General features: G+C 33.2%; 1 protein-coding gene across 2 annotated transcripts; it reads left to right on the top strand.

Moving 5' to 3' along the window:
* The first annotated feature begins 5,016 nt into the window (after nt 1-5,016).
* On the top strand, nt 5,017-23,368 carry LOC114420989 (protein MICRORCHIDIA 7-like). 2 transcript variants are annotated; one of them, XR_003668473.1, is made up of 20 exons: nt 5,017-5,674; nt 6,368-6,442; nt 6,570-6,604; nt 6,684-6,762; nt 14,267-14,359; nt 14,446-14,530; nt 16,501-16,576; nt 17,059-17,187; nt 17,331-17,429; nt 17,528-17,629; nt 17,847-18,011; nt 18,089-18,184; nt 19,039-19,090; nt 19,180-19,291; nt 19,386-19,459; nt 19,577-19,941; nt 20,943-21,037; nt 21,138-21,225; nt 22,674-22,783; nt 23,127-23,368. XR_003668473.1 is itself a non-coding variant. In XM_028386727.1 (20 exons), the coding sequence occupies exons 1-20, from the start codon at nt 5,239-5,241 to the stop codon at nt 23,208-23,210; spliced, it is 2,463 nt and encodes an 820-aa protein (XP_028242528.1). In that variant the 5' UTR covers nt 5,062-5,238; the 3' UTR covers nt 23,211-23,368. The 2 variants fall into 2 exon arrangements, 1 of the variants encoding a protein (XP_028242528.1); XM_028386727.1 differs by having other exon boundaries at nt 5,062-5,674; nt 22,661-22,783.
* The last annotated feature ends 1,215 nt before the right edge of the window (nt 23,369-24,583 follow it).

The raw sequence follows: 24,583 nt of genomic DNA, 5'->3' as shown, positions 1-24,583 counted from the left end.
CTTTTTATTTTCTCTCAAATCATTATTTTAATTAATAATTATATCTCCTTATTTATTTATTTATAAAATCTCATCATTTTTTTTAAAATTCTATTTATTTATAAATAACAATCTTTTTTTTAATCTAGTTTACGAAAATTGGATGGTACACGATGGGTGTTTCATCCAATAGGTTCCGCTGACTATGTTTGTTTGGGTTTAGTTTATGCCCCATGTATTTTGTTCACTTTTCTCTTTTGCCTAAAAAAATGCGGTGAAATATATTGAACCGTAAGCTGGGCTAAGTTAGTCGCGCGAGCAGTTTATCATGGTCATGTATTTTTGTAACACATGACTCATTTTTGTAAATCCATTGGATTAAACCCTGTCTATTTCTTGCTCTGGTCATTTTGTTTAGGCGTAATTTATGTTGTTATTACTCTTAATAATTTATTTTGGGTAATCATATGCTGACAGAAATATTATTTATTTAGGTTGGAAATTAAAGGAAAAATATATTTGTAATAAGACACTTCATTTACTGTATTACATAATTTTTTTTTATTAATAAATAAATTTTAAAAAATTAAAACAACAATAATAATGATAATAATAATATCAATGACAATATTATAATGATTATCAAATACTCCCCGCCTATTTTCTACGTTTTAGATTTTGAATTATATAAATATTGGCAATCATATTTCAAATTGTCTTCATAGTATTATTAAATTTGTCCAAAAGTCAATATCAGTCTTATTTAAGATATATGAAATATATTATAATATAACAAATATTTAATATAAGATACACATCATACATGTAATATATTTCCCTAATTCTTTTTTTTCCTTGTGTGAAGTCAATGACATGCAAGTGAAATATAATGACAATCTTAAAAGTTCTTAACATACATGACAATAATTATGTTATTTGTTTTGGAGGGTTTATACAAGTGACATGATTATTGGTTATTTAAAAGAAAACAAACTGCAATACATGTAAATATACAATCATAAATCATGAGTATGTGTGGATAAAAAATTTTAAATGAGGAAAGTAATTTATTAGAAAATTTAAATTTTTTTAATATAAAATTCATTATTTGGATGTTTTTTTATAAAGAATTTAAAATTTTAAAATTTTAAAACAAAATCTTAAACAACTAAAAATGTGGAATTTTAACTTCCTTCTAAAAGGTGAGAAATTTAAATTATCTTCTTGATAAAAGAACTTTTCAAAATGTTTGTGTATTTCTTTTATAACCTTCATCCTCCCTTCCACCTGAAAGTTTCCAAAATCTCGTTCTCGAACTCACGACTCTTCCCTCATGTCGATAATCCACTTTTTCAAGAAACACCGTCTGAACTCGCAAAGCGTATATCAAATACGAACATAGGGGGACATGTAAAACTGCACCCGCCAGTTAGGGGAGCAGCTGTCATTGTCCATCACGCGACGAAGGTGCTTGCCGGCGCGAAGGGCCTGAGCCATGTCTTGCGTCGTTGACTGAATGTCGTGATCAAGTGTAGTGGTGTACACCGCCGTATTCCGATTCCCCTGTAACTTCCCAGGTTGCATCAATATTCTTCTCTTTGGAAGCACATAAACCATATCATCTTTTTTCTTTGCATTCATTTTCGTTCACCCTCATAATTTTAATTTTTTTTATCCAAACATAAAAATTTGAAAATAAAAGAATTTCAATTGAAGTATTTGAAATTCTTAAATTTTAAAATTTCTCAAAATTTTAAATTCTCTCATCCAAACACACTCTTAAGAATCATATCATGGAAGTTTTAAAAATAATTTTTTTAAGCATAATAATTTGTATTCTTTGCTTATTTTTTCTCTTCCCTATTTATTAGGTCATTTTTATTTCTTATTTCTTCTCAATCCTACATGCTTACCAATTTTCTACTTTCTAAAAGAGACTCTTTATAAAATTACAAGAGAAATAAAATTGTCTATCCTTATATAAACACAAAAATATATGATTCAAGATTGGGTTTAAGGGTGTCAAAGTGAGCCGAAGCCCGACCTACCATAGGTTCAGATGGGGTTGAATTGAAACATGTAAGATTTTACAATACTTATAAAAATCCAATCCGACTCACTTAACTCGCAAGTTATACAGGTTCGAGCCAGATTGACCTACTTAACTTACTTAGAAATATAATATTAATTATATTATTTTATTTACCAACTAGTAGTACTTAAAATAAAATCAACGTGCAAAAATCCATTACTTTTGATGTAATCCTACCCCCGATGGGCATTGGATAGAAAACTCTAAGAAAATTGGGTCAGAGACTTAGGATTCTCACGAATCTTATGGTAGATTTTGAACTCATGGGTTAAGTATAAACCCATTTTTCTTTGTAAATATTAGAATAAATTTTCATTCTTTTGAGCCTTGTATTTTGACTATTTTAGGTTTGTAGGATATCCTACAAATTAAGGGCATCCTACCATATAAGTTAAGGGTACCCTAGTAGTATATGATTTTAGCTTTATATTTAAGGACATTTTAAGTAGTCTTTGTAGTAGGAACCTTTTTGTATTTTCATGTATTTTGACATGGAATGAGCTTAACTATTGGAGAGGTGTGTATAGTTTCTCCCTCTAGCTTCTCAAGAAATATGTTAAGATGCCTTTGGCATATTCTTATGACATATTCCTTTCCCATGTGCTAGAGTCACACATTTCATTTTCATTCTTGTGGCATTTAAAAGAAATATGCTAAGATGCCTTTGACATATTTTTGAAATATGCTAAGATACCTTTGGCATATTCTTGAAATATGCTAAAAAGTGAATTTCATTTAGTGAGTGATCTAAACTATAAATAAAAACATGTGTAACACTTGTCATAACTTTGTTGATGAATAAGAGTCTTGTGAGATACACTTCAAAATTCAACTTCTCTTTATTTCTTTCTTTAATTTTCCACACCATTTTATCTCATCCTCTCTCTCATTCTATTCCTCCATTTAAGTTTCCTCTCTAAATTTCTTATTCAAGACACACTCTCTTGGTGGTAAGTTTCTTTTTCCAAGGCTTATTTCCTAGTAGATGACGTCTCCTCTCACCTCTTCTCCTTTGTCTTTTGCTGCAACTCTATAGTTGAAAATCATCAATGAATGGCCTTATTGAAGTTCAAAAGATTTAGTCTCCATAGAAGCTTCTTAAGCAAACTTCCATCAACATTTGAGAATTTGATGTTTTAAGACTTTTGAATGATATTTTATGTATTTGAGAATTTAAACATTTGAATGATTATTTAACCCATTTGTTTATTATTTGTATTCGAATCATTGAAATGACTGTGGTTGAAAAAAATGTAATTTTTTATAAAAAATATAGAAAAATTACTTTTAATTTAAAAAATTTTATCATTCAAATTCTTATTATAAAAAAGTTGGTGAGCCAATCCACTGACTTGAGGTGAACCGAATCAAGTTGATTTTTTTGTGGTTCATTTAAAAGTGAGTCGGGCTAACTTGACCCATTTAAGTTGAAACATATATGACCCCAGACTAACCCATTTTGACACTCCTAATTGGGTCATATGAGATACATTATGAAAATATTTGGTTGACCAATTTTTTTTTTTATATTTTTCTACTCCATTATCTAGTTTTATCTAATTATTAATATCATCTATTATTTTTTTCCAAGATATATTAAACTAAAACATGATAAGATTTAAATCACTCTCAAGGCTAAAATTTCATATATAACAAATATTTAGTCAAAAGTAGATATATAATTACTATAATAATTATTTTCACAATAGAAATAATATTTAATCCTTTCAATTAATATATGGAGCTTCACACTACCTTTTATAATTATGACATAATCTCATAATTTCTTATATCAACCACCTAATCATTTTATTGATAAAATAATTATCTAACTCAATCAAAATTAAGACAATCATACATATTTTTAATTCAATTAAATTTAATATATCATAATCCAAACATTCCAAATAATATATATATATATATATATATATATATATATCATAGTCATTTTAATATATCATTTTAATTTAAATGAATTCTTAGGTTAATAATTTTATACTAAAACTAATAAAATAGTTATATTAAAAAAGTTATATAAAGGATAATGGATACTGTATAATATACTTAAATTATATTAAATATTAAATCTTAATTAATTTTGTATTTTCAATCAATATTAGATGAATTATAATTTAAATATTACTATTTTTAATTACATAAATAAATTAAATCAATCATATAATTTTATTTTATTTTTTTTTAAAATTTTTTATGCAATTAAAATTACATGATTGTTCTTAAAACTTTTGGGATTGCATTTTTTTTTTGTATTTCAAAAGGATCCTACTTATTTTTTTTAAAACATGCAACAATTTTTTTTAAAGACTTTTAATTTATTTGCCTTAATTACTGTTTTAAAAGTTTTCAATGATCAGATTTAATACCTTTTCAAAATATTAATTGCATATTATTGCGGAATTAATTAGATTTTGAATTCTTCAATTATCACCAAAAATAAAAATAATAAAAGGGACGCGCTCATTTTTGTTTACACATACATGGAAAAATATAATCCCCATTATTTTTTTATTATTTGGATTCTCAAGTACTTCTCTTACTAGCTTTGATACTTCCATTAATAAAAGAAAAATATATCAAATCAAATATTTGATACTTCCATTACTTGCTAGCTTTGATACTTCCATTAATCTAGGATGGATGGTTAAATTCTTGAGGATGTGTGCTTTTCGCAGATATTTGTTACTCTTACTTTAAATAATAAAAGAAAAATATATCAAATCAGATATTTGATTAAATAAAAACTTAATCCTATTTTTTTTTTGTATCCAACTTTTAAATTATATTTTGTTAACTACTAAATAATTTCTGGATGCATTTGATACTAATATTTAGTGCAAATGTTGATTAGCTAGATTATAAAAATAAAACAGTAATTGAGATAAGTACTAAAAAAAGAATTTGAAAAGAATTTTGGTGGTACAACTTCCGGAAGAAGATTTAAAAAAGGAAACGTGGGTGAGTGCACCGTATTTTCCTGGATTCCGAGGCATCAAGGGCGGAGGAGTGCGTGTTTTCTTCTCCTCTACGAGACAAATCCCCTTTTAGTTCAACCGATCCCATCAACTTCACTTGATTCTTCGACTTTCAAATCTCAAAATACCTTGCATGTTTTCTTGAATCCTCATCTCCCGTTTTAGCCACCCATGGATGTTTGCGTAAAAGAAGAAGTCTTGGAGACTCCGATTGTCACCGAGAGGAGGCCAAGAAACGCCGTCGTTTCGGCGCTCCCTCCGGGTTTGGTAATTGAACTCAGCGATTCCGATACGGACGAGGGCGATTTGGATAGTGTTGTCGCCAATGCAGTGAACGGTGCTACGGTGGAGAGTCCGTCCAAGAAGCGAAGGACGAGCGAGGCTGGAGGAGTGGTTTTGCCGGTTGGATTCCTCACCCCTCTCCCTCCGGCGCCGGTGCCGGTGCCTCCTCCCGCGGCGGTGCTCTCTTTGCCGGCGCCGGAATGGGCCTCTAATTCGGCATCGCGCGTCAACGCGAGTAAGAGTTTTAGTCTGAATAGCTCCAAGCAGTTCTGGAAGGCTGGGGATTACGATGGTGCTCCTCTCGGCGGCTCTGGATCTTCAACAGGTGCGTTTTGTTCTTATGAAATGCCAAATACTTATTGGGGTTGATATTGTGTCCTATAATTTTTTATGTTTCTGGTCTTGATTTTTCATCTATAAAAAGGATATTCGCACAAACTACATAATCAAAGAATAAAAAAAATGCGGATAGCCTGGCCTCTCGCAATGCTTGTTTTCCCCGTAGTTTCTAATAATGTTTATTCCGAACCGAAAGAATTTATCCACGGGCTTGTTGTTTCTAACACATGAGAAGTTTGAAATTTAAATGATTGACAGAACCTTAGTACTATGTCTGTTGTGATGTTTGATGAGGTATATATTATTTTTGGGGAGGGAAAACCTGCTTGATTACCGGAAAATACAGAGGTTACTATACATTGTTTTTCCGTGTGCCTTCGCGAAATTCAAAATACAAATTTCAAAGTCTGTCTCCTAAGTGCAAGTTTAGAGTTAACCTCTTCCCTCAACAATAAAAACGACATCATCCACAAAAAAAGTACGGGTTCAACATTGAACCTTCTTTGTTAAGCAATGAATAAATCCAATAAGTTCTTCATTGTTATAAATAATTTTGTATATTTTTGTTGCCCGGTTATTTTATTCCTTTTGTCTGGCTGTCACAAACCTGAGGTTCTTTCCGTTACCCTGTGTTGTTGACAATGTAACCATAAACTGATATTTCTTCTAAAATCTGCAGTTGGTATGGATCATGTCAGAGTTCACCCCAAGTTCTTACACTCTAATGCAACAAGTCATAAATGGGCTCTTGGAGGTAAAGTGGAAAATGGGCATGTTTGTATCAATGGTTAATAGTTAATGGTTATTTGTGACGTTAAATGAATTTTTTCCCTTCCTTAGAGATTTATCATGCTTAGATTGGTTATGCTATGTTTATGCAGCGTTTGCTGAGCTTTTGGACAATTCATTGGATGAGGTATGCCTTGCTTCCCATCTTTTTGAATAAAGCACCGCTTGTGATTATTACCCTGCCTTACTCTTGAGTTTGACTTCAGGTTTGCAATGGGGCCACATATGTTAATGTAGATATGCTTATAAATAAGAAAGATGGCACCAGGATGTTGCTGGTTGAAGGTATTTTCATTCATAAATTTTCTACTCTATTGATATATGGAAAGGAAAATGAAGCATATATATATTTATGATGATTAGTTTTGGTGATAAAATAGAAGTAGAGGATCTACTTGAAGTAGGCTTCAAGTTTACTTGTACCCAACTTGTCTTGACCAAATGTATGATGGAATTGTATTGGCAATTTAGAAAACACTGTTGAGAATCATTATGAATTAGAGGAACAATTATAGTTTATAGGCACATAATCTCTTATTTAGAGGAAACCAAATATCCTCCATTTATTTGTAATTATTGCAATAAGCGTATATAATCTCCTTTCCGTGTTGTATTCAGATACATGGTTCAGTCACATTATGCTTATGTTCTTTCACTTTAACATGGTATCAAAGCCTACCCTAGATCTGTTGGTAGGCCATCCGTGTTTATCACACTCTAGGCAGGTAGCCTTGAGCGTGAGGGGGAGTTTTGGAAAACCATCCTAATTATGGTCACCCATAGCCACCATAATTGTGGCAGGTAATTCTAGGCTAAGAGGGGTGTGTTGAAGTCCCACATTGTGGCTGGTAGTCGTGAGCAAAAAGGGGGCATGTTGAAGCCCACATTGGTTAGGGATATTGCTGAGATATATAAATACGGAGCAATCCTCACCTGACAAGCCAATTTTGTAGGGTTGAGTTAGTTCCAAACCCACGTTCTAACAAACACATTCCTATTCCTTTAAATATCTAAGCCCACCATTATTTCATCATCTGTTTACTTCTTTAAGCTGATATCCAAGGTACAAATAACACTGCACCTTTTTTCATTGAGAAGTAGGGGTGACAAAATGGGTGAAACCAACCTGCCAAAAAATAGGGTTTAGTTGAACTCATTTTGAGAGTTGGGTTGAAAAATCCCAACAACCTTTGGTAACTTGTAGGTTGGGTTAACCCACCATAACTTTATATTTTTATAAGAACTAAAGACCTAATGACCTATTTGGTCCATTATCTTATTTTTTTGGTTCAGTTTTTTCTCCCATGACTGCAATGGAACAACCATGGAAACTCTCCCCTTTCTTTGCACCATGCTCTATGGGAGTATTAGAGTTAGAGAACTGAGAGAACAAAGAGAATAAGAGAAAACATTGAGAACAGAAAAGAGAAAAACTGATATTATTGATTCTAAAAAAGTTAATTTGAGTTAGTTACAATTGAGGTATTTAAAGACCTCTTGAACTGATAAACTAACTCTAATTAATCCTAACTAACTTCTAATAGAATGTAACTGAATGTAACTTCTAACAGTATGTAATAGAATCTAAAAAAACTGTTTTCACAGTTGTGTATTTACACACTCTAATACCCCCCTCAAACTCAAGGGGAAGATTTTTCAGAGGAAAAACTCTTCACATTGAGTATGTCTCTCAGTTCTTCAAATCTTGCTAAGGAAAGTGGCTTGGTTAAGACATCAGCCCACTGATCTAAGGCAGGAAGATGCACAACTGAAAGTTGCTTAGCCAAAACTTGTTCTCTTACAAAAAATACATCAATTTTCAAATACTTTGTTCTACTATGGAATACCGGATTATGTGCTATAGACACTTCACTTTGATTATCGCAATAAAGCACAGGAGTATTAAAAGAAACATGTAACTCTGCTAGAAGAGTTCGTATCCAGGTTAATTCAGTAGATGTTTGAGCCAAGCTGCGATATTCAGCTTCCGTGCTGGACCTGACTGACTTTTTGCTTTCGAGACCACCAAGATATCAAGTTGGCGCCAAGAAAGATTGCAGCCCCTTGTGTAGAACGTTTGCCATCAATATCTGATGCCCAATCAGCATCACAGAAAGCATAAAATGCCATAGGTTTTGAAATAGGAGCAGGTTGAAGAAGTAAACCATGAAACAATGTACCCTTGAGATATCTCAAAGATTCTTTTAACTACAGCCCAGTGAGAATCCAAGGGATTAGCCAGATATTGACAAACCTTGTTAACAAAAAAATTGATTTCTGGTCTAGTAAGGGTAGCATACTGCGGGGCACAACTACTGATCTATAGAGTGTTGGATCATGAAATAGATCAGCCCCATGTTTAGATAATTTGTAGTTGGTAACCATAGGAGTGGAGACAGAATGTGCCTCAGCCATTTGAGTCATTAATATAGATCCGTTAGGAAGATATAATTTCCAGCCCCAAGAAATAATCCAAGTGACCCAACTGCTTAAGAGAAAAAGCTGTATTTAATTTTGAAGTTAGCTGTTGAATGAGAGGGATAGAACTGCCTGTGATGATGATATCATCTGCATAAACTAGGCTGTAGGCAATATGCTTTTGATGTGTGTAGATGAACAATGAAGGATCACACTTGCTTCCCACAAACCCAAGCTGAGTTAGTGTAGATCTTAACCTGTCAAACCATTGCCTCGGAGCTTGCTTTAACCCATAGAGAGCCCTATTGAGCTTACAAACCAAGGATTTGCCTCCAACCTCAAAACCTGCAGGCTGATTGATATAGGCAGACTCCTCAAGTAGCCCATTTAGAAAGGCATTATTGACATCAAGCTGAAATAATTCCCAACCTTGAGAGAGAGCAAGAGTGAGAACAACCCGAATTGTAACTGGTTTAAAGTCAAAGCCATGAACTTGATGAAAACCCTTAGCAACTAGTCTAACTTTGAACTTGTTAATTGAATCATCAACATTTTCTTTTATTCTAAAGACCCACTTGCATCCAATTGCTTGTCTACCAGCAGGTAAGGGAACTAAATCCCAAGTTCTGTTTCTCAGCAGAGCATTATACTCCTCTTGCATAGCTGCAAACCATTCTGAACTTTCTAGAGCCTGCTTTACACTTTTAGGTTCAGAATGAGTAAGAAATAATGAAGGAGGCAACCTAGGATTATGTATTCCAAATTTGGATCTAGTTTGCATAGGATGAGTGTTTGTGGGAATTGAAGTTGATGCAGATACAGACTCACTATGTGACACAGTATTTGATGGTTAAGAATGAGTGGAAGTGGATTTAGATGGTATAGACTCACTATGAGACATTGTATTGGATGACTGAGGATGAGTGGAAGTTGATTCAGATGAGGATTGGTTTGAGGCAGCAGAAAACCCAGGAGAAATAGAGGGAACAGAAAGAGAATTAGAGGGAGGCATTTGGGAAAGTGAAGGTGCAGGAGCTACAAAAAGAGGAGATAGGTCAGGATTAAGATTGAAATAGGAGTTAATATTTTGTGTTGGACTAGAGGATGAGGAAAATAGATCTGAATAAGGAAATCTCAGTTCATTAAACAAGACATCCTTAGAAATATAAATTCTACCAGTTGAAGATAGACATTTATAGCCTCTATGTGATGATGACTCCCTAGAAATAGACACTCTTGAGACCTAAAATTGACTTTATGTGTATGATAAGGTTTCAACAAAGGAAAACAAGCACAACCGAATATTTTAAGAAAATGAAAGTCAGGTTCTTTGTTGAAAAGAGTAACAAAGGGAATAGCAAAATTGAGGGATGCAGTGGGTAGTCTACTAATTAAATAAACTGCTGTGACAAAAGTATAATCCCAAAACTGTAGAGGTAAAGTTGCATGATGCAACAATGTGAGTCCTAGGTCTACTATGTGTCTATGTTTTCTCTCAACTACACCATTTTGATGATGAGTGTGTGGGCAGATTAATCTGTGTGAAATATCATAAGAGGCTAATAGAGCAGAAAAGGGTCTGTACTCACCCCCCAGTCAGATTGAACACTTTTTATCTTTGTGTTAAGTTGAAGTTCAATAGACGACTTGAAATTTTGAAATAGAGATGTAGTTTCAGTTTTGGTTTTAATCGGAAATATCCAAGTGTATCTTGAAAAAGCATCAACAAATGACACATAAAATTTGAATCCAGAGTAGGAGGTTAAATGAAAAGGTCCCCATAAATCTATAAAGATAAGTTCTAAAGGGGAATAAACTAAAGTAGATGAATGAGAAGACAACCTATGAGATTTTCCCATACAGCTAGAGGCACAAAAATCTAAAATCATTTTATTAGATGACGAAATATTACACTGATCAAAAACTAGTTTCAGTACATGACTATTGGGGTGTCCTAACCTAGCATGCCAAAGATTAACAGTGCTAGGAGGTGAAACAACAAAATTAGAGGTTACAACAAAATCTTTATTAGCAATAGAAGATGATGTTGATAACAATTGAGGTTTGTGGTCCTGAAGTCTGATGTTATGAAATGAATAGAGACCATTTGCACCTACAGCACCCTGAAGGAACACTTTATTGGTCCCCTGTGATTTCACAACACATAAGTGAGGATGAAACTCAAAGAAAACAACATTATCTTAGTAAATTGACTGACACTTAATAAATTTTTTGAAATTGAAGGAACATGTAACAGTTTATTAAGTTTGAAAGTAATATGAGAGTCATTAGGAGACACAAAAGATGAAGAACCAGTACTGGAAATGCTCAAACCTTCATTTCCTATAAAAATCTGATCAAGTCCATCAAAATGAGACAACTGTTTGATATGCTGAGATTCACCAATCACATGAAAACTAGGTCCAGAATTTGGAATCCATGTCGAGCTAGCTTGACCATTTTCATGAGATGATGAGTTTGTAATTATAAAACTAGGTTGATTAGTTGGCTGAGCAACAAATTTGGAGTTAGGATTAACCTAATTGTTTAAGGACCTAATTGAACTAGTTGAATATGGGATAGGTTGGAGTGTAGTTGGATCAACAAAATTGTGACTCATGAGATTGAAAATTCATATCAAATCGAAAATGGCACAATGGCAGTGTGACCATACTTGAGGCAGATTTGACACTGAAAGTTGGAAACCTACCTCCACCACAGCCTCTGCTAGAACCCCACCGTGACCACCACAGGGATCAAACGAAGTATTATGGCCATCGTTACTTCTACCATAACTTCCTCTTGAGCCACTAGAATCTTTACCTTTATATGAGCTTCCATACGAACAACCTTAAGTGTAATTTAGGAATGGAGACGCAAGCATCTGAGATAATAGGTGGAAAAGCTGGTGGATGGCCCTTACATGGTCAGTGTGGCAGCAGAGGAACAAGATTATTTTTTCTAATGAGACTTTTGATGGCAACAAATTAGTGGAGGAAGCCTTATTTCTACTGTGGACCTGACTGAGGAACTTTGAGGAGATTTTTACTATCCCCTTCAGTCACTGGTCGTCAAATTTATCATCAGCTTTTGTATAATAGTGGGGGGGAATAGAAATAGCTGCAATGGCAGCAATCATTTAATGTTTTGTTCTTAGTATCTGGTTCCCATCAAGACTGATTTAAGTCTGACTTTGGAACCAGTTCACTGAGATATCATGCTTTTTGTATCCTTAGTACCTCTGGTACTTCATTATTAATATATATTATCTTTGCTGATAAAAAAAAAGCATCTGAGTGTCTCGATTTCTCCTCATGCTATATTGGAACTCCAACGCCAGCAAGCTCGTCGACGTAGCCTTTGATTTTGTGAAGGTACTAATCTATTGGTTTCCCTTCGAGTGAAACAGCATGCATTGTGGTCCGTAATTGTCGTGCCCTAGACTTGGTGTGAAGGTTGAAATGCTCGTGAATCTTCTCCCATACCTGATAGGAGTGATTCAAGCCAAACACGCATGAAAGAACAGATTATGAGAGCATTGATTGAAGCCAAACAAGGAGTGTTTGATCTTGCACTTCGCATGCTTCATATTCAGAATTAACATGATCCATGATTCAAGATTCAATCATCTTCTGTGAGAAATTGAGGCGGAATGACTGGATTAAGCACAAACCTCTGCAGCTTATGTGATTTGATGACTGGTTCGACGTGTTGTCGCCAATGTAGATAGTTGGAATCATCCAATTTCTCAGCTATCGTTGTCTGAAATGAATTCAAAGTGAAACCTTGAGAAGCGGAAGCCATGGATGTGGTGCTGCAGCTTGATAAACTGAAGAGAAGAGCTTTTACGAAGAAACAAGAGAAAACATTGAGGACAAAAATGGGAAAAACTGAGAGAACATAGAGAATAAGAGAAAACATTGAGAACAAAAAAGGAAAAAATTGATATTATTGATTCTAATAAAGTTAATTTGAGTTAGTTACAATTGAGGTAATTGAAGACTTCTTGAACTGATAAACTAACCATAACTAACTCTAACTAATCCTAACTAACTGATAAAACATTGAACCTCACTGTCTTGGAACTCCCTAAAATTCCCAACTCCAATACCAAAGCCATTTTCCTCATGCATCTTTTCCTTCTCCTTCAACCAAACCTCTTACTCATTCATTATTTTGTGTTCTGTTTCGTTTTCTAATTGAAAGCTGCTCGCACTCGACTTGAACCGAGCTGGGTAACTCAAGTAACCATTTTCAAAGGTTTGAGATCTGAGTTGTTTTGGTTGGTTCTGGGCGGTGCTGGTCTTTTTCTGGGTGTTTGGGTCACAGTTGGCGGTGTTGGACTTGGTGAATGTGGCTGGGAGGTTGCGGGTTTGAGCTATTTATTAGGGCAGATCTATGCGGCTAAGATTGATGGTGCTTGTAATGTGGTGGTTTGGATGGTCCTTAGGGTCGTCAGAGTTTGAATTGCTATGGTGATCGTTGGGTGCGCGTCGACGTTTTGGTGGGAGATGGTGGCACTCTAGTTCATTGTGGTGGTGTCTGGCTTGGTTGTGCGGATTAGAAGGCTATGGCGGTTGGGTGGGTGGTGGTGATGGGTAAAGAAGAGGAGAAGGAAGAAGAAACTTACATTTTGTGGTGGTTTTTAGTTGTTAATATCTTTATTCCATTAATAGTGTTGATATCTTTATTCCATCAACAATGTTAATGTTATATGGACGAAAGGACTATTTTGAACTTTTTCAAAAAGAAAAAGAACGAAAATGAACTTTCTAAAAGGACCAAACTGAACAAAAAAAAGATAAATGATCAAATATGTCATTTGGCCAATACCAAAATAAAACATGGGTTATAAAAGGATGACCCATTACCCACCACACAAATAAAAAAATAGAAAAAATAATCCATTCTAACATAACCATAATAACTATTAACTATTCCATCAAAACATTCAAATTTGAAACATCAAATACATCTATCGATGCCCTTCAGAGGCCAAAACTATAAGCATTAATACTTTAGTTTGTTAACATCAATAATTTCCGATGGTTCACTATAAGTACAAGGAAGCCAACCCAATTTAACCTGCCAAAAAACAGGTTGCGTTAGGGTGAATATATTTTGAGAGTGTGTTGAAAATCCCTATCCACCCCACTCCATTAAATTGGTCAAGCAAATTGTTGAGCCTATTTTACCTTCTTTGTTGAGAAGCAACTTTTTATTTTGATATGACAATAATACGTAGAAAAGGTTTAGAAATTTTATTTTGGAATGCCTTATTAGAGTCCTAATAAAAGTGCTACATGCTCACACTTTATTACCACTCTTGTTTTCAAAATCTAAAATATTGGATTATTAATTTTTATTTCAGATAATGGTGGTGGGATGGATCCTGAAAAAATGCGTCAGTGCATGTCGCTGGGGTATTCCATGAAAAGCAAAATGGCAAATACAATTGGTCAATGTAAACTTTTAGTCTTGGGGAGAATATAAATCTTATTGATTATTTCATTCAAAAAAGCATACTGATCTTTTGTATTCATGTGATAGATGGAAATGGTTTTAAGACAAGTACCATGAGGCTCGGGGCTGATGTAATTGTATTCTCCCGTTATCCTGGGAAAGATGGGAAAAGGTTTGTTTCACTCTCTTATTGCTTCATTCTTGTTTGCATGTGTTGGATTTATGATTCTTGTTTGCATGCACAATGGTGTAGTATTTGCCCAATTTACTAATAGCTGTGGAATGTAATTATATCTTGCTATTGCAGTTTTTTGTTCTTAAATTAAACAAGGTAGTTTTTTATTTATTGCAGTAAGTTGCCAAATGAACTGTTTATCTTTTTAAAAATGCTAACAAGTGCTTTAATGGCAATAGTTAAGGAAGTAAAATGGGAATTGGTTTTATTGGGAGGTGTAAAGGTGTGCTCCCCTATGATTTCTAAATGTGCTCCCATATGATTTCTAATAAAAATTTTCTCCTTTTAATTCCTTAATCAATGCCTAGAGTCGGACAAATGGGCACAGACCCGTGGGCCACTTGCATAACCCATAGCTCACATGGTCTTTTGGCATCAATATTGAGAGTCCATTTAAAAATTGGGTTTTTTAGCCCGACCCTTTTAACTTGTGGGCTAAACATTTTTTTTTCTTTCTTCGTAGTCGTCTACACCTATCTCCTTCCTTTGTCTCTCACTCACTCTCTACTCCTTCTCAGTCTCACTTTCACTCTCGCATTGCATTGGCGTCGCACACTCTTCTCCCTTTCATTCTCCCACTGCACCTCCACTTGTCTTTGCCAGTCTCCACGCCGTCCCTAGTAGACATGGCAAAAAAACCTGTACCCGTGGGTACCCGTCCGAATCCGTCCCGACTTTGACGGGTAATACCTGAGTTGACCGGGTACGGGTTCGGGTTTTCCCCGATAACCAAAAGTCGGGTACGGGTATGGGATTACTACATCCGCCACGAACCCGTCCCGTCACTTAAAATTTTTGCATAATTAAATCAAAAGGCCTAGAATTTTTATTACTTGTTTATTTTAATTTAGGGTTTTTACATAATTTAATATTCTTTTTGTAGACACATACGCTATAATAAATTTATTGACATATAAGTAGTTAAAAATAAATGTTTAACAATCAATTTATTTTTTCTAAAACCAAAATTTTAATATTTTCTTTACAATTTTTTTTCTAATTTGAATTGGGTATGGGATGGGGTCGGGGATACCCGATACCCGACGGGTACGGGGATGGGATAATAAATTTTAACCTGTCGGTTATCGGGTACGGGTATGAGGACATGTTCAGGAGTTGGGGTAGGGGATTGGGGAGACAATACCCGTCCTTGCCCCGCCCCATTGCCATGTCTAGTCCCGAGCCACGGTCTTTATGTTCAACCCCTTTGCGAGCCACTTCCTTTTTGTTCAAGTCCGTTGTGAACCCCCTCTTTGTTTAAAGCTTCTGTGAGTCACTCTCTATCTGTTCACCACTGCCGCGTACTACTCCGTCTCTGTTTTTGAGCAACCACAGTCCTTCCCACTCGCGGAAGCCCTTCCACGGAGACCAAATCTAATTCAACTTCAAAAACACCTTTGATTAAAATTTGTATTTTTTTAATTTGTGCTTTTAATTTTTGAACGCAGATGCTGGCTGGCCCATTTAGCCCCCGGGTTATGCAGGCGGACGTGGGCCTTCTCAAACAAAGTCCGCATAAGCAGGCTTAATGGGCAGACTATGCAGGCTGTGGGCTATGTTGGTGCGGGCTTTAATGAGCGGGTTTATTCGTATTCCCAGCTCTACCAGTGCCCTTAGCAAGACCCTTATATTTTATCATTTGTGAATTTTGGTTGATGATTTGAGGTTCTGAGGAGCATATGCTTACATTAAGTGTGCAGCTTAAAATGCACCCTGCTAAAATGTTTTTGCTGTATTTCAATGGGTTTGTTTCAGAATGTACATTTAGCATTTTAGGTTGCCTGGTCTATTACTGGCACAATCATTAATTGTAGAATTTTCCTTAATAACAGTCAATATTTGTATAAATTTATTGTTTATCATGGCATGCTTCTGTATCTGACGAGGTGATTTGGATGCTTTAATAGCTCTACACAGAGCATAGGGTTGCTGTCTTACACATTTTTGAGGAGTACTGGGAAGGAAGACATTGTAGTACCCATGGTAATTTGTTGTTTTCTTTACTTGTAGATTTTAGTTTTTTAAGTTATTAGTATTTAGGAGTGAAACTAAAATATTTATATTGAATTGTCTTTCACTCTTTTGTGGTATTATTTAATAGGAGTTTATACTATATATTGAATAATTATAGGGTGGTCTGTTTGTCTGCTTGAAGATAGCCAATTTCCTATGGTCTTGATATATGTTGCATCTTATAACTTTATACCTTTAGTTTGTTTACCTTGATCACCATTGGCAAACACTTGTAAAAATTAGGCATCTGATTTTCTGCTGACGTCCATATCTTATGAAAACATTATTCATTGATTGCAAAGATGGGATTTGGTGGGGATATTTGTGGATTGTATGAATTATTTTTAGGAGACATTTACGGGAGAGTTGGTGTTTTCTATTTAATTTGATTATTTGATTTAAGTATGTGCTTTTAATTATGCATCTAACTATTGTTTATACTGAAACTAAAGCTGGACTATGAAAGAAGAGGACAGGAATGGAATAAGATAATACGAACTTCTCTGGATGATTGGAATAAAAATGTTGAAACAATAGTACAATGGTCACCATTTTCCAATGAGGCTGATCTACTTCTTCAGGTAATCCCTTGTTATTTGAGGGGAAGGGAGTAATTAATCTGATATTCTTTTCTGACATGTTCTTGGCAAATTGGCTAATTTCACTTGTCGTGGTTATATCTATATTGTTGATAAACTGTTATTGTCTTGCTCTCAATTTTTAGTTCAACTTGGTGAAAGATCATGGTACACGAGTAATTATATACAATCTTTGGGAAGATGACCAAGGTCAGCTGGAACTTGATTTCGATGAAGACCCACATGTATGCCTGATAACTGAAATTCAGCATCCACCCTAAAAAATTATTCTTTTTTTATAAGCAAATTTCATACAAAGTTTGATTCTTTTATGGCTTGTCAGGATATCCAAATAAGAGGCGTAAATCGAGATGAGAAAAACATACAGATGTCTAAAGAGTTTCCCAATTCTAGACATTTCTTGACCTATCGACATTCACTAAGGGTAAACCAAGATGAACCAATATATTTGTGTAGAAAAACAGCATATTTAGTTTTTTTTGTATAGTATTCCTGCTCCGCTGTGTATGTACAATATGTGTAATATGTAATGCAATATTTTATATGTAATTTAGTTCTATTCTATTTTCAATATAGACATGTATCTGATTTATGTGTGTGCATTATCACACTTCTCACTATTATTTTTGTTGCCTATCCAGAGTTATACTTCTATTTTATATCTGAGACTTCCTTCTGGCTTCCGAATTATTCTTCGTGGGAAAGATATTTTGCATCACAACATAGTGAATGATATGATGATGTCTCAGGAGGTGACCTACAGGCCTCAAGCAGGAGTCGATGGACTTCTTCCAAAGGATTCAAATGTAATATCTATTAAATAAATCGAGTTTGATATTCCAAACTTGTGTAGAAATATGATTTCATCTCGATCTTGTGACAGATGGTTGCTGTTGTTACTATTGGATTTGTCAAGGATGCAGTACACCATGTTGATGTTTCAGGTTTTAATGTTTATCATAAGAATCGACTCATTAAGGTAGGGTTTGTTATGATTAACAATGATAAGCATCATTATGTTGTATGTGAAGCTTACCCTCTTTCTCCCTTTAAAAATTTCTGTGGCCCAAGTGCTTTTGAGATTATGAAGAATATCTTTTCTGTTAACCTGGGTTTGTTGATTTTAATCTGCAAGATTTTAGTTTGTCACCTGACAGTAACTAAAATTTTATGTACTGACATAATTTTTGTTATTGCATGCTAGCTAAAAGCACAATATCAATAGGATATTTATAACTGGCCTTAGATTCTTTTTGTTATCCTTATTTCGTTCTTAGAAATTAGAGAATTTCAGAGAAAATATAATTATTGATTCTAGTTCGTGTGCTATAATATAGCTTCAGAACCTGGGCAAGCTAAAAGGAGGCAGTTATAAATGCCTGCTAACTGAATAGTTAGCTGTTTAAATGACAGCTGTGCACCTATCAGAGAATACTATTCAGCTTTATAACTGAATAGTATTCTCTGACAGAAATGATAAAGATTGCAATTTATTTCCGGGGTGTTAAGTTTTAGCAATTGCTGTCTCTGTTGGATATTGTTCTGAAAATAGTCTTTGCTTTGTCTATTTTCGAATTAGCCTCGGTATAAGGAGTTTTTTTTAATTAAGTTAAAGTTATTGTTTGGTGAACTTGCAAGTGAAGAACTCTAGATATTCTTTATATCAGTCAAACTTTGAACTACTTGGAAGCCGTAGTTTGGGGTGCGGGGGGATTAAGTTCATAAAGTGTACGATAAAACAACTAATATGGACTTGGGGGAGCTGGTGTTCTGTTTTTTTGTAGGGGTCCAAACATTGTAATAATTCTTACAGGTTGTTTTCTTGTTTTTCAGCCATTCTGGAGGATCTGGAATCCAGCTGGAAGTGGAGGGCGTGGGGTCATAGGTGGAATCTTTTCCGTGTTCATTGAGTTCTGAGGTTCTTTTATCAGGCCTACTGTATTCATTTATTATAAGGTTCATTTCTATTTACAGGTGTGTTGGAAGCCAATTTTGTTGAACCTGCTCATGATAAGCAGGGCTTTGAGCGTACATTAGTTTTATCAAGACTGGAGTCTAAATTGATACAAATGCAGAAAAAATACTGGTGATTCTTTATTCTCCATTGGTCTATTCATGGTAGTGGATGGCATATGATATGAATTATGTTTCACTTTTTTGTTGTTGTCTATTTTATTTAGGAGCACTAACTGCCATAAAATCGGTTATGCTTCCAATCGAAGTAAAATACAAATAAGAGATTATGCTGATAAAGGTATGGTGTAGCCTTGCTGTTGTAGTTTGATTTATATGGTGCTTTCTCATCGAGTGAAATCTTATTGTGGTCTGTGGATGACCTTATGATATTCTTCTAATTGATCTTATTTTGCAGAGGCATCTCCTGATTATTTTCCAGAATCATCACAATCAAAAAGGAAATATTCTACCATGGATGACAAGGCTACACCGTTGACATCCGACAAATTGCGTTCACACTCGGATCAGAAACGGATACAAAAACAAACAGATAAATATATTGCCTATAAAAATGGTCAATCTTCGGTCTCTCCTAGACGCAGAATGCAAAGTTTATCTGAACAATCATCATCTGATGACGAAGTCAGTGAAGTCTTGCCTAAGAAAAAAACTCAAAAGATATCTACTGCTGAAAAATCATTTGAAAAGGAGAATGGATGTTCTCAAGATACCACATCAAGGGGAAAATCCTCACAGTACACACGAGGATCCAAGCTAGAGGTAGTGCATATCATCATCTTTATTTCACTTTGTTCTCTACATAGTAGTCAATAGCTGATAGCGGAACGGGGCAGCCACCCCTTGAAAACACTAGCCGGATGACTGTTATTTTGATTTTTTTTTTGTTATGCCTATTTTGAAGTTTTCTAACACACACACACATTGTTTTTCTAGATAGTTTGTATTATATAACGATATATGTATTTTTTTAATAATATTCCGTATTATATTATTTAGAAATAGTTATTATTATTATTTAATTTATTATATTATATATTATGTTTTATTTGGCTTTTATCACTATTATTATTTATTATATCACATTATACTTTATTTAGTTTATTATTATTATTATTCAGTTTATTGTATTATACATTATTCGTCAAATAGTTTTTTTTTAATGTTTTAAAGTACTATCACTTCTTCTTCATTAGAGCCACTGCTCTCTATTCCCGCAAATGTTTACTAACCTGAAAGCCTCCCTTCTTCTTCTTTGGAACTTGAATTGTTAATATGCAAGGCTTAAAAAGGGTGAAATTGGAAATTTATTACTTCTACCATGAATGTGCCGTGGTACTTATAAAAAGGAATGGAGAAAGATAGAAAAATGAGGACTATGCTAAATTGCAAGTCCAAACCATCAAGGCTTTGGTGTTATTTTTGAGGTGGGGAGGGAGGTCATAGGGCATAGGTGCCCAAAATGACTTTTGGGATAATTGATTGAGAAAAATTGCCTCTAAAATCTGAATTATGGTGAAGATGATTTCATTAGTCAATAAACAAAAGTGTAATTCAAGGTGTTGATGATTTTAGTTAGTAGAATTTGTTTACTACGGATGTCCCAAAATGACTTTCAGTATATTTGATTGATAAAAATTGCTTCTAAAATCTGAGTTATGGTGTAGATGAGTAAGATTCTAAAATGCTTTTTGTCAAGAAATTCTTTCTTGTTTGTTATTTGAAAATGTCTCCTAATAAAAGAGTTCATGTTTGAGCTGCAGGGAAAAAGTGTTAATGATGGTGAGCAACCACCATCTGACAACGATTTACTAACTCTCGAGCAATTGAAAAAAGAGAATCGTGAGTTGAAGGAGAGGTAAATTGAAATTTTAGAATTTATACTGCTTATCTTGCTTTCTCCGGTGAACTATTTCATCGAGCCTTATCCTTGCTTTTATTTATATTTATGGTTATAGATTACAAAGGAAAGAGGAGGATATTTTAGGGCAAGTGTTGCAGGATCTGCAGCATGAGAAAGACAGGTGTAAATCTCTTGAAACTCAGGTTTGGACCATGATCTCAACACTTTACAGCTTAATATTTGGTGTCATTAAGTGATGTATATTGGTTAGCTAGTTTTCATTTTGTTCAGGATTTCATCTCAATAAGTACTTTTTTTTATACATTTTATATTATTTTATTATTAAGGAATTTTATTTTGTTATGTTTTTTTTTGTTACTTGGAGATTTTATCTTGTTAGGGATTCTATAGATTTGAATTATGTTATACTAATAGAGTTAGTTTTTTTGAATTATATCTTGTTCACATAAAAAGTAGTTTAGCTGGCTTATTGTTTGGATTAGGTTAGTTGTTTCATTGGGTCTATAATGAATAGGCTTTTATGTGTAGCATGCTCAGTAGTTTCTGCATCATTTTGTATAATTGATCCCAAATATTTAAACTTAAAAATTTGGGGTATGACAACTCCCATTTATGCTTCTGAATTTCCTCTCATATTTTGGTAAAGTTGCAATGCATACACTCTGTTTTATTTCTATTTAAGAAAAAATCTTTTGATTGCAAAGTTTGCCTCCCAAGTTTAAGTTAATGTTAATTGCTTCACTTGAGTCCTCAATCAAGACTATATATGCTAAAAACATGTAATTAGGAATAATCTTTTGAATGACCTTCATAAGCACATCAAAGACTAGATTAAACAAGTAAGGACTCAAAGGTTGAACCTTGATGTAATCCTATACTAATAAAGATGTGGAGATGACATCTCTACCCCAATTACAACAAAATATTTAATACCTAGTATTTTAGCCTATGCATTGCACATAATAAATGTTTGTTTTATATAGCTAAATTTATAATTTCTAAATATGCAAATGTTTTTAGCATAAAAATCATATAAATTATATTTTAAATTTATGACAAATAATTTGTTATGATATATTGTTAATTTTAAATTATTAATAATTAAAAAAAATCAAATTCAAGTTTAAACTAAAGATGTTGAAGATGATAGATTGAAAGAGATAAGAAGTTATATATTGTTATGACCATATTTGATCTTTTAAGATAAAATATATATATTTAAAATTGATTTCTATTATTCTATTACAAATTATTAAATCACTCAATTGGTATATAAATTTAAAAGCAAAAAAGTATGTACCTGATGCATACTAGGAGAGTGAAGTTTACCACACATCACTCAATTAGAGATCTCAATTTTCATCCCCAAGCTAGTATATTGTTGAACTTGCATTTTCTCTAGTCTTTTTACATTGTAACCGGAAATAATGTGATTTGCACATTTCTGGGTTATGTCATTTGCACATTTCATGTATGGCTTAAATGAATGAAAAAAAAGACGGATTCAATTGGTCCAAATTTGACGACATTGGATATGATACTTGATGAATTTATTCAACCTGCAAAACTTCATTTGTACTCGTTTAAACTCTGTTGCGTATTTGTTTTCTTCATCAGCTCATTGATGCAGAAAAAAAGCTTGAAGAGTTGAACAATGAGCAGGAAACTCTCATTGATGTATTCGCTGAAGAGAGGGATAGACGTGATGCTGAAGAGAAAAAATTGAGAAATAAGCTCGAGGTTTTACTCTTGCCTAGTGCATTTCAGAATGAGTACAAGCAACACACGTTGTAACACTTTTTGCATATTTTATTATTAGTTAAAATTTATTAAAAATTACAAAATATGCATTCATTCATTAAATAAGGACTGGAACCTATTAAAATTTGTGATTTCAAATATATTTCAGCTTAATAGTAAAGAATATGTTGAAAAGAGCATGTTAAAAAATGTGTTATTAGGATTTCTTAAAATAAAAAAAAAAGAAGAAGAAAGGGTGCTTATGTTGTCATTCTTGTATTTTAAGCCAAAATAGTATTTGTTTGTTTGGTTAAGCCTCACGACGTTTGTGTTTCTTCTGTAGGAGGCATCAAATACTATCCGAGAGCTGCTTGATAAGACACGCAAGCTTGAAAGGAAGTCTTCAAGCGGCAAACCAGATCGATGAGACGTGGTGCCTGTAGGAACCTCCTAACCTAGGATGTAGGATTTTTTGTATAGTTTCACGTCTGGCTTTTTGTTGTATGACTTGGTCACTAATTGAACAATGTTCTTTACTACCATTGGTATTTCAAGCAATTTTATGTGTCTACCGATTTTTTTTTTTGGTGTCCTCTCGTTCTCCAAAACTATTTTCATTTTTTTTAAAACTGAAGCACTTGCATACTTTTGCTAAATTGAGTCCCCACTGTTATGGGGAGGTTGTGGCCATTGGTCACGCCTACACCATATAACTTTGTTCCCTTAATTGTTTATGTAAATTTCTATATCAAAAATTAATATATAGATATTTTTTTAAAGATATATTATGAATAATTTACGATTAAAATATTAATTTTTTTTTATTAATTATAGTTATATATTTTTAATGAATTATTGGTATATATTATAGATATCTAGTTAATTATGTATATGGTAGACTATGATTTTTAAAATACAATAAATTGGAGAAATTAAAATTAGTTATATGTTATGTAACATAGTAATTTATATAATTATTTAACATAATGGTTTAATCAACTAAAGTTAGAGTTCCTAGTTACAATGCAAATATTTTTTATATCAAATGATATCTTTAATTATATATTTTAAATTACTGTTAAAAAAACTATTATTTTATATTAAAATTTAAATTCAAGTAATGCGTACCATGCAAGATATATATGATGATAAAATGATAATAGTAGAGATTTGGGCAGGATACTTTAGTATTATTCCTATATCCACACTTTTAAAATTTCATATATTCAGACCTATACCCATTGAATAATAACATCAATGCCTGTGTCTTTTTTCGTTGAATTTTAAATTGCATTTTGTTTACAACAATAATTCAATTGCATTTTAATGGATTGATTTTTTTTTACGAAAACAACTTCTTGCTACTTATCATTAACTAATTTTTCTACTTAGAATAATTAAATGCCGCTACTTTTAAGTGGGGGTCTTTTATTTTAAAATTATTTTAATTTTTAATTAATGGTCATTCAATTTCTTTTTTAGATAATGTTAAATATTTATAAATTTATAATTTCTTTACTATTATAAAAAAAATAGTTTTTTTTCAAATTTTATATATACTAAAAATATGTTATTTTTAATGTAATATTATATACTGTTAAATAGTTTTGCAGCTCGAAATAGTTATATACCGTTGCTTTTAAGTAGGAATCTTTTGTTTTTATATTATTTTAATTTGTGGTCATACAATTATTTTAATAAAATTAATTAATATACACTCTATTTTGTCTATCAACTATTCATTTGAGACATATTTTAGATAGACAAATATTTTTCTAAGGCAACCCCAATATTTTTCGT

Source organism: Glycine soja, chromosome 8, assembly GCF_004193775.1.
Source record: "Glycine soja cultivar W05 chromosome 8, ASM419377v2, whole genome shotgun sequence".
Classification (NCBI taxonomy): domain Eukaryota; kingdom Viridiplantae; phylum Streptophyta; class Magnoliopsida; order Fabales; family Fabaceae; genus Glycine; species Glycine soja.
This window is presented reverse-complemented; position numbering and strand designations above follow the sequence as displayed.